Below are 11,743 nucleotides of genomic sequence, written 5' to 3' on the forward strand. Positions count from 1 at the left end.
CCACTCTTTGGAAGTCATTAAGCATTAGCATAAAAAAAAGAATTGCCATGCAAAATTTCAGTATTCCACAGGAGGTATAAAGAAACAGTTACATGGACCTTATACAGTTATTAAAATACTTTTTGAACATTTTCAAATCCGTATGTTCTCAAATTTTCTTTTCGTTCATGGCACCACGTAAATATCACCCCAATGTGAGGTGCAGTATTCGCTAGATGTGTATAGCGTGCCCTCGCGGCAGACTTTCTCTTTTTGTGTTCGACAGGTTTGCTTTATCTCTCCCTTCTCAGGACTTTTCGTTCGAGACATGATCGCTTTGTTCTCATTTACGCTTAGTACAGGTCATCCAGTGACATCATTTTGACTGTAACTTCGCCACCATTAGAGCGCCTGCCCATTCTTTGTCTTTTTCGCATCTTCTCCTCATTTTCGTGTAAATCTCTCCAAAGTTCCTTTTCTGATTTTGGACAGAGGCAAGCACAAGTTACTGGACAGTCCCTGGCGTCGTTAATTAAAAGGGATTGAATCGAACCTTTTGCCGATTATCGGATGGTAGGTTTTGTATATAAATATATATATTTAAAAGTATATAAATCTATTTTACTATTGGATTACTGGTTATTTTTCAAAGACACTATCTTAAGGGAGCTGATCCTAAAGCGCTCTCTGACCTTTGAATCGTGCAGTTTTTGGGAAGGAAGTCAACTATAATACTGCTTTTGCACACGTATTGTAAAATAGTACATCCCACTTTTTTTTTAATCACCTTTTAGTTATATATGGGGTATTGTTTTATTTAAAAGCTGTTATTCAATATTCAGAGTTGTACAGATTTTTTTTTTTGTGATCTTTTTTTCTTCTATTTAAATTAAAGCTTTTTGTCATTATTTGCAGAGCGGACTTTGTGAATCTTTTTTTTTTTTTTTTTTTTTTTCTTCTTTTTGCTAGTCAGTGTTTAGGGCGAAGTCTTTAGTTCTTTACAAGATAAAGGGAGGTTGAGAAGGTTACTGAAAACTGCAGCTTGAAGCAGGTATAGATGAGTATCCGAGTCAGGAATATGTAAAATACTGTTAAAGGAAAATGATTAATGATGGGGTGGAGGTGTTCTATACAACCCTACTTCAGCACAGCGTGTCTCTTCCATCACTGCAATTTTTAAACAAGGTTTTAATATATTAGAAAATTCAGTTCAATTGTATTGCGCTTTAACAGTGAAAATTGTCCCAAAGCAGCTTTACATAAATAGGTTATAAAACTGGAATGTTATTACCTGTAAATTCACTGCCTATTATTTAATCCCTCATAAATGTATTCCTAATGAGCAAACCAGTGGCGAGGGGGAAAAACTACCTGGTAATGTACCACAATATTTAATTTTATGACTTACTGTATAGTAGTTCCAACCTGTCGCCCTCTACCCAGGCTTTTCTCACGTGCGCTTATTTAAGAAGACAAAATGTCATGTTACTGAGAAAACAGTGCCATGGCCCCAATCCTAGAAACCTTTCCCATGTCCAAAAACAGAAAGTTACAGCTTTACTTCTCTTACTGGTCCTTAACCCCAATCTGTTCAGTTGTATGACTGGGATAACTGTAAGCTCTGGGTAAGGGTGTTTGTTGTATGCTGTAAATGTAAAAGCATTACACTGCTCATAAGCCATTTGAACCTGATAGTGGACCAGACTACTGTAACTTGATAGGGGTTTCTTCGTTTCTGCTCCGTCTCAATCCAGGCCTGCTGAGAAAATAGCACTTCACTAGCAGCTTCCTGTAGGTTCCTTCTAGTTATTTAAGACTATGATTGTTTAAATACACATTTGCCTAATCAAATATCACTTTTGAAATGAGATTATTTCAGCTAAGCGAAGTTTATGCATTATGTTTAAATGCAACTGTCCAAAATGGTGTGTAAGTGATTGTAGGGATTTGTGTTAAATCTTTGGTGTAATTTGGAAGAAAAAAGTAGGAAAATTTTATTTAAAAAAACCAAACTAAATCAAACCAAAAACTTGCTGTCTAATTCTACTCAGCGTTTTACTCAGCAACAGTGTTGCAGCAGGTAAGAAAAGCATCTCATACATCAGTTCATCAAACTACTCCATCCTTCAAAGTAATTGAGCTTTTTAATTGTTGTCACTGACAACCAGACTCATGCAGCACCAAGAAGGAAAGTCTATACTACAAACTGTACACCATTTACTCTGTATTTTAATAATAGACCAATCATTGCACCAGACATTATGTATCTCAAAACGAGATCATATATCTCAAAACAATTCTGGACATCATAGAACCCAAACGCAATCCCAATTTCGAAGAGCTCAAACAAACGAGCGCTTGACTACAGAGGGAGTGCATGTGATCTCGTTGTAACACTCCTCCACACAGCCATCCGTCCATTTGCTCTCCTGAGCCGAGCGGTGGAGCCACAGCACCAATGCCACCAGGGTCAGCAGCACCAAGCCCATGGAAAGTGTGATCAGCGCCCCCTGCAGGAGGCCTGGGGCAGTTGCCTGTTTAGCTGCACAAGAAGAGAGATGATGATAGAAAAATGGCTAAATGACAAGATTGACAGCTTCAATCTTCAGAAACACTTCTGCTAGGGATTGTTCTATAACCATTTTTTTGCTGGGAATTTTAGAAGTTATTTATTTGTCGTAAATGTACTGTTTGCATTAACTAAACGATGGGACACAGTTATGTAATCAAAAAAGGTTTGCACAAAGTTTTTACTATAAGAAGCTTAAGCGAGTGATTTCTGAAGGTAAACCAGAAGAAAGTTGTCTATATATAATCTCCGACCTGCAATGGAGATGTTACAATGACCCCATCGTAACTTGATAATATCGTTAGTGGAGACATGGCCTAGCCCACCCAAGAGTCTGAAAGAATGGTGATCAGAATGGGGTAGTAAACTGTTATTTATAAAATATATACAGCATATATGTATGTTGCAGCAGGCATTAGGACGAGCACAATTTCGCAAGTGGAGGGTGGAGCCGGAAGAAATGAGTGGTAACCTTTAGCAATGAGACTAATCAGTGGGCTAAAATTGGGCTTTGAAACACCAAAAACACACACCAAAAAAAAGCACTCTAACAACTGAACTGAACTGTGTCGCTGCTCCATCTGCCTGCTGGGCGAATCTTTCGTCTCTTCGATATCATCATTGTAAATAAAAAAAAAATCGTAAGACAAGCCGTCGTAACTGTGTGTATATATGTGTTTACATTTTTCATTTATTCTAAAATGCTTGGGTGGCACGGCAAGGTTTGAACTCACGGATGTACACAGAGAGATTCACGTAGCAGTTTTGTGTCCCCAGAGTGTTGGTCACAGAGCAGCGATACACACCTGAGTCCTGGCCAGATATGTTTGAGATTTGCACCAAGCCCATTAGCTCCCCTAAAGAAAAGACACAATTACATAGACCTTGCCTTGATGTTCTTTGATGATCTTTGTGACCTTTTTAGTTCCTGTCAGGTTTTGTCATCCCATATTTGGATGGAAATGTACTTATTACCCCCCATGCTGATGGGCAAGGTGATGTGATCTGGTTCCAGCTTCTCCCAGGTCATTTGTGGAGTGGGGACGCCTTCCAGTATAAGACATGTCAGTGTGACGGTTCCACCTACGTCAGTGTTGCCCTCCCACATACAGACAGGCAGAGATGGGGGCACTACAGCAGACACATTTTATCTAGTAAGACACACATAGTGCATTTATTTAACATGTAGAGTCTGATGTCAGTCAAAGGTGCATTTTTTTTTTTTTAGCTTTAAAATAAATATATATATAAATATAAATAAATGATTTTGGTTTCCTGAAGTAGAATCCTAATATAAATCCTGTCAGAATAAAGCAAGGTAAAATTTTATATATATATATATATATATATATATAAGGTTCTCAGAAAGCCTGCTATTCAGAGATACATCAGTGATTACATTAAATATTGTAGTTGCAGACAGTCTGCACAGGAGCTGAGCGTAAAGTGGTTCTAACCCAGAACTCTGAGGCTGAGTTCTCCAATTCCAGGGTCTCCAGTGTCTGGTGGATTGCTCACTAGGCAGCGGTAGATACCAGCATCAGAAACACGTGTTTCATTCAGGATGATATCAGCGTTCCAGGGCATGTTCGCAAACGCCACCCTGCCAGTGAAGGAGGGGCTTTCGATCACCTGCCCCTGATCATACACAATCACCTGGTGCACAGGGGTGAACAAATAGTCACATTAAGATCAAGATGCAGACATTAACATGGTCAAGTTGCTTCAGTTTGTACACACTGATGAAGGATTAGTGAACATAATGGAATGTTTCAGTTCTTTCTATGAGAAAGTGCTACCTGAAAATGAATGAGTTTGCAGCGTCTGTATTATGTTGCTGGAAAATATTGTTCACTTTAATTTTATGAATAATAAAGAACAAGTTTAGAACATAACCCATAATCTGTGGTGGTTGTGGGAGGCCATCAGGGTCAGCAATGCCTCCACTGCTGGCCTAAACTCAAGTCAGACGTCACAATCACTGACTTATTTTTTAACATATATATATTTGTCCATGAATATGTGTTAAATTACTCCCAATAACTCTTTTCTTTCATTTCATAACATTTCTCTTGCCTGCACCCGAGTGTCTGTATGTATTAAAGTTTCTTTCCAATCAGATTTCAGCCTTCATATTACGTGTTGCCATAAGGCCAGCGACACTGCAGCCTTTTTTAATTAGCATAATCTCCATGTTGCTTAAAGCTGTTGTTTTAAGCTGAAGGGGTTCAAGGGTCCATATAAAACCTCCCTGCTGAAGCATTTGACTCAAGTAGGGCACCACTGAAGGCCTACATGAAAACTGCACGACCTGGCACTGATTGTCATCTGGTTCATTTGTGAAATGTTCAATTAAATGAATTTAAATTTGTATAGAACTTGGATATAGTGTTAATAAAATGATGTGTATGTTTGTTTTTATAATTGTAATTTTGTCTCTAATGACCGAGCCAGTGGCGACTGTGGGGAGATGGTCGCTTAGTGGTTAAAGCATGGAACTTTGGCTCTGAAGGTTATAAGTTTAAATCCCAGCTTCACCAAGCTGCCACTTCTGGGCCCCTGAGCAAAGCCCTAGGAACTAGTTTTAAAAGAGAACTAGGGAACCTAAAAATCAAGTAAGCAAAAATAAGTATGCATACTTAAAAATCAAGTAGGCAAAATAAGTCTGCATACCTAAAAATCAAGTAAGCAAAAATAAGTATGCATACTTAAAAATCTAGTAGGCAAAATAAGTATGCATACTTAGAAATTTAGTAGGCAAAATAAGTATGCATACTTAAAAATCAAGTAGGCCAAATAAGTATGCATACTTAAAAATCTAGTAGGCAAAAATAAGTATGCATACTTAAAAATTGAGTATGCATGGAAGCAGTCAGATGAGGTTTGCAAAACAAAATCTAGATGGCAAATATCACAGTAATCTGCAAGTCAACCCATGAAATGAAAGGACGAATACAGGCATGAAAACAACAGTTAAAAACATCCTGAATTAATGCACAAACAAAAAAAAGTCTCTAATAGCTAATATATTATATTATACAAAAAATCAAGTAGGTAAAAATAAGTATGCATATTTAAAAATGTAAAACTGAGCCATTGTAGTAGACCATTGAAATTAATTACAGTCCAAATGTTTTTGAGGAGGAATTTGGTTTGTTTTTATTGTTTACACTTTTTCTTATAGGAATTTCCACTGTTTCTGTGCTACAAATGCAGTAGAACAAAATAAGTTTAAAAAATGGATGGATTAGTTCTCTAACCACTGAGCTAACCTGTGTGGGATGGTCTTGGTCCGAAAAAGGAGTCAGGGTCCAGATGATGCTGAGGCGGATCAGGGGCATCATGGTGAAGAAGGAGCAGGGTAAAGTGATGAAGTCGCCCCGCACCACCTCCACACTGGACTCCCGCACTGTGACACGCACTGCGTCTACAGAGGGCCAAGAGAAACTCTGTCACACTCCACCAGTTAATCACCAACACGAATCAGTCAGCATAGAGATATTTGCATTTATGCCATTCTGGCAGATGTCTTTATCCAGAGTGACTTTCATTCATACAGCTGATCAGCTACGGGGTTAAGGGCCGTGCATAAGGGCCCAGCTTTTTTGTGGCTGGGATTTGAACTAATGACCTTTAAAACCAAAGTCCAATTCCTTAACCAGAAAGCTACCACTTCCCCACCTATACATCTCACCAAAACAAATGCATGCTGAAATAATGATTTAAAATAAATAAGTGCACTTTGCATTCATGTTCATTCCTTACAGCTGGAGGATTTATCATGTGCACATTACTGTATCTTGCATTTTAAGTGAAAAATAAAAAAGTGAAAGAGAAGTGTACTACGTGTTGCCTTCAGCATTACTGTAGAATTTGTTTTAATTTGCATAGTTATTAATAAAGTTACAAAAAAAAGCATGCATTAAAAAAAGTATATGCAACAGTTCATATACTATATATATATTACATATAACAGTGATGCTAAAAAGATACATTTGTATAAACATCAGACAATGTGGACAAGAGCGATCCTCTAATTTTAACAGCATTCTGGTTAGTTTCTATACTAAAATCCATACTTCAGATGCATGCATACGTATTCAGATAAAATATGCAGCAATCTAAAATATTTGCTAAAACATACAGGAAACATTGGTTAAAAAAACAACCTGACCATGCATTCTTATAAATCAAAGTAAGTGTGCATACATATTTATTTTTTATATACTAAAAAAATTAAGTATGCATGAAAGCAGTTAGATGAGAATTGCAAACAAAATCTAGAAGCATACTCAAAAATCTAGTAGGCCAAAATAAGTATGCATACTTAAAAATTAAGTATGCATGGAAGCAGTCAGATGAGGTTTGCAAAACAAAATCTAGATGGCAAATATCACAGTAATCTGCAAGTCAACACATGAAATGAAAGGCTGAATACAGGCATAGAAATGAGCACAGAGTTCAAACCATCCTGAATTAATGCACAAACAAACAAAAAAATATTCAAAATAAATAAATTAACTGAATATTCAAATAGAATATGCAGGAGTGTATATACTGATCAGGCATAACATTATGACCACCTGTCTTGTATTGTATTGTAAGTATGCATACTTATTTTTACCTACTAGATTTTTGCCTACTAGATTTTTGAGTATACATACTTATTTTTGCCTACTAGATTTTTGAGTATGCATGGGCAGGTTGTTTCTTGTATAATTTAGCAATTACTTTAAACTGCTGCAAATTATATATCTGGAAACATATGTATGCATTTAAAGTATGCATGCTTGTTTCTTAAGTATGGAATTGAGTATAGAAAGTTATCAAAATAGTGTTAAAAATATAAGGTCTCTCTTATGCACATTGTCTTGGACCACTTTTTACAGATACTAACCACAGCAGACTGGGAACATCGTACAAGAGCTGCAGTTTTGTTGTATGCATTTAAAGTGTGCATGCTTGTTTTTTAAGTATGGAATTTAGTATAGAAGGTAATCAGAATTGTATAGAAAATATAGGATCTCTCTTGAGCACATTCTCTTACTTCTATGCACTGTTATATATAATATCATATATTATATTATACATTAATACATATACATATTATCTTATCATGCCACTGTTACTGGGTGATACATATCAGGCAGCAAGTGAACATTTTGTCCCTAAAGTTGATGTGTTAGAAGCAGGAAAAAAATGGCAAACATAAGGATTTGAGCGAGATTAACAAGAGCCGAATTGTGATGTCTAGATGACTGGGTCAGAGCATCTCCAAAACTGCAGCTCGTGTGGGATGTTCCTGGTCTGCAGTGGTCAGTATCTATCAAAAGTGCTCCAAGACAATGTGCACAAGAGAGACCTTATATTTTTAACACTATTTTGATAACTTTCTATACTCAATTCCATACTTAAGAAACAAGCATGCATACTTTAAATGTATACATACATTTCCAGATATATAATTTGCAGCAGTGTAAAGTAATTGCTAAATTATACAGGAAACAACCTGACCATGCATACTCAAAAATCTAGTAGGCAAAATAAGTATGCGTACTTAAAAATTAAGTATGCATACTCAAAAATCTAGTAGGCAAAATGAGTATGCATACTTAAACATTAAGTATGCATAAAAGCAGTCAGATGAGGTTTGCAAAATAAAATCTTGAAGGCAACACATGAAATGAAAGAATGAATACAGACATAGAAATTTATATTTAAATAATAAAAGCAGACTGGGAACATCGTACAAGAGCTGCAGTTTTGTTGTATGCATTTAAAGTGTGCATGCTTGTTTTTTAAGTATGGAATTTAGTATAGAAGGTTATCAGAATTGTATAGAAAATATAGGATCTCTCTTGAGCACATTCTCTTACTTCTATGCACTGTTATATATAATATCATATATTATATTAAACATAATACATATACATATTATCTTATCATGCCACTGTTACTGGGTGATACATATCAGGCAGCAAGTGAACATTTTGTCCCTAAAGTAAATACTCAAAAATCTAGTAGGCAAAATAAGTATGCATACTTAAAAATTAAGTACGCATACTCAAAAATGTAGTAGGCAAAATAAGTATGCATACTTAAAAATTAAGTATGCATGAAAGCAGTCAGATAAGGTTTGCAAAATAAAATCTTGAAGGCAACACATGAAATGAAAGAATGAATACAGACATAGAAATGAGCAACAGAGTTATAACCATCCTGAATTAATGCACAAACAAAATATTAATTCACAATAAATAAATTAACTGAATATTCTAATATGCAGGAGTGTATATACTGATCAGGCATAACATTATGACCACCTGCCTAATATTGTGTTGGTCCCCCTTTCGCTGCCCAAACAGTTCTGACACATAAAGTATTACCTACATGAACTTCTACAGCAGTTTAAGCTACAGCAGCTCATCAGTTGGCTCGGACCACACGGGCCAGCCTTCGCTCTCCACGTGCATCAATGAGCCTCTGCCGCCCACGACCCTGTCGCCACTTCACTATACTGTTTCTTTCTTGGAGTACTTTTTACAGATACTGACCACTGCAGACCGGGAACAGCCCACAAGAGCTGCAGTTTTGGAGATGCTCTGACCCAGTCATCTAAACATCACAATTTACCCCTTGGGCCGAAATTGCTCACTTTTAACACATCAACATTGAGAACAAAATGTTTACTTGCTGCATGATATTTCCCACCCACTAACAGGTGCCATGATAAATATATAATATAATATAATATAATATAATATAATATAATATAATATAATATAATATAATATAATATAATATAATATAATGTAATATAATATAATGTAATATAATATAATATAATATATGACAGTGCATAATAAAAATATGAATGTGCATAAAAAATAAGACGATGCGCACAAGAGCTACTATTTGAAATTCCATACTTAAAAGAAACAAGCATGCATACTTCAAATACACACATACATATCCAGATAAAACACGCAGCAGTGTAAAGTATCTTCTATAACATACAGAAAACATTGATAAAAACAACCTGACCATGCATGCATATGCATACATAAATCAAGTAAGCAAAAACATGTATGCATACTTAATATTCTAGTAGGCAAAAACAAAACTTTGAAGGGAAATATCACAGTAATCTGCAACACATAAAATGAATGTATGAACATGGTCATATATACAATTAAAGTCATCCTGAATTAATGCACAACATTTTTTAAATAAGTATTCACAATAAAAAATATGCTGGAGTGAATATATTTATGTTCTAAAACATACAGATGAAGCAAATGTAGCATCAACCAGACTGTACTAAAAATGTGTATTCAAAAAACAAGGATTAAGTATGCAAAATGAGTGTGCATACTCACAAAATAAGCATACAAGTCATTCACAAAATGTCTCACTTTTACATTCGCTATATATAAGAAAATATGGAAATAAAAAAAAGCCAATATGAGTTCATGCATGCAAAATGAAGTATGCAATAACATTCCAGGTTCACAAACTAAAACATGTGAAGGAAGTAAAGTTTTTAAACCATTCTGGACAAACATGCAACAAATTTCCATGCTAATTAATAAATAACAATGCCAATAAACGGGTAAAAACATGCATATTTTAAATGTATACAGTAAAAACAATAATTAAAAAATAATTACACAAAACTATAATGCATTTGTAAAAAAAAAAAAGAAGAAAAGAAAAGAAAAAGGGAGCATGCATCCTAAAATATAAGCATATATCATTAAAAATATATATACTCATAGATATGATGACAATTATATTGCTAATTAATATGCATGACAACATTTTATGTATGCAAATTACATATACACAAGTGTTCCTATTTTTGAAATATTTGTTAAAATGTACAGGAATTTTACTAATATAAATATATCTTTACTAATACCACAAACTATTAAAAATTGTTTGCATACTTTACAATGAGTATTCAAGATGAGTATGCATATTTAAAAAAAAAAGTGTGCATATGCATGAAAGCAGTCAAATTAGGTTTGAAAGGAAAATGCATTGTTTCTGTCTGGATCATGTTCCGATATGTCAGCAGCAAAAACAGTCACAATAGACAGCATATTAGTAATATATGTGCATTTGAAGCCATGTAAAGAAATAGAGAATTGAACATTAGTTTATTATTTTATTATATCCCACCTGAAATAACAATGAAAGGCAAAACTGCATCCTAAGGAAAGCTTTACATTCTTGGTAACAAGGATGTAAAATAAGCCCAAAACTGGAATTTTACTGTAGTTCAGAGTCAATAAATATAAAGTATGAACACATTAGTTGTTTTTTTTTTTTTTAACAGTTTCTTTCAGCAGTTTTCATTGTGCCCTGACCTTCATCCTCATGCATGCTCATGTCTCATTACAGTAATGATGTGCAGCACCCCCGCCACCCTTCCATCTCCAGGCCCATTCTTTTGTATGAATACCAGTGTGTGTGTGTGTCACATTGTGAATATCAAGCCATAATTACAGTTGACATCTCAAAGCTAAACATTGCACACTGCAAGCTCCATGCCTTGGGAAAATATTTCTTGCAATAGTTCCTCTCTCTCTATGTATATATATATATATATATATATATATATATATATATATATATATATATATATATATATATATACACACAAATACATTTAATTATTAAACATACTACAAACCCAAATTTCTAATCTCTAAATCATCCTTAGTAGATAGTGTCCTTTTAATGTCTTTTCTTGATGTCAAAACAATGATGAAGTGAATTCAAAGTTAAAATGAATTATTATTGAGTCCTTGCTGTATATTGTATATATTCAACAAAAACAAAGGTTGTTAAACAAATGTGCATTTCTACCTGCAAAAATTGCCATTATGCCGACTGTTTCGACTGAAGAGACACAAAAGTGGACAGTAAAGTCTGACTCACCATACTGCAGAAATTCAAACACCAAGCAGGTGATGATGAAGAGCCGCTGACTCCAGCCGTGCATCGTGAGGATGATGTGTTTGTGTTTAGGTGTGTGGATGTGGTTATGTGCATGTGAATAATCTATTCAAGCCTTTACTGCTCACCCGCTGCACAAAAATAATCGAGTGATTATGGGCCGTACAAAGGAATTTCTCCAAGCCCTGATTTCCAGCTTTTTGTACAAACGTTTACAAGCATGTTATCCGA

General features: G+C 35.0%; 1 protein-coding gene across 1 annotated transcript; it reads right to left on the reverse strand.

Moving 5' to 3' along the window:
* Positions 1–2,190: 2,190 nt before the first annotated feature.
* Positions 2,191–11,647, reverse strand: zgc:165604 (uncharacterized protein LOC792578 homolog). The gene is made up of 6 exons (XM_046868151.1): positions 11,495–11,647; positions 5,821–5,975; positions 4,006–4,204; positions 3,524–3,679; positions 3,283–3,405; positions 2,191–2,521 (listed from the first exon to the last, which is right to left on the reverse strand). The coding sequence occupies exons 1-6, from the start codon at positions 11,556–11,558 to the stop codon at positions 2,322–2,324; spliced, it is 897 nt and encodes a 298-aa protein (XP_046724107.1). The 5' UTR covers positions 11,559–11,647; the 3' UTR covers positions 2,191–2,321.
* Positions 11,648–11,743: the final 96 nt, after the last annotated feature.

This window comes from Silurus meridionalis, chromosome 15 (genome assembly GCF_014805685.1).
Source record: "Silurus meridionalis isolate SWU-2019-XX chromosome 15, ASM1480568v1, whole genome shotgun sequence".
NCBI lineage: Eukaryota > Metazoa > Chordata > Actinopteri > Siluriformes > Siluridae > Silurus > Silurus meridionalis.

Coding starts and splice junctions, on each gene's coding strand:
- zgc:165604 (XM_046868151.1), bottom strand. CDS start 11,558: ATGCACGGCTGGAGTCAGCGGCTCTTCATCATCACCTGCTTGGTGTTT. Junction 3,680..4,005: donor ACTCAGCCTCAGAGTTCTGG/GTTAGAACCACT, acceptor TGTCTGCTGTAG/TGCCCCCATCTCTGCCTGTC. Junction 3,406..3,523: donor CTTGCCCATCAGCATGGGGG/GTAATAAGTACA, acceptor TCTTTTCTTTAG/GGGAGCTAATGGGCTTGGTG.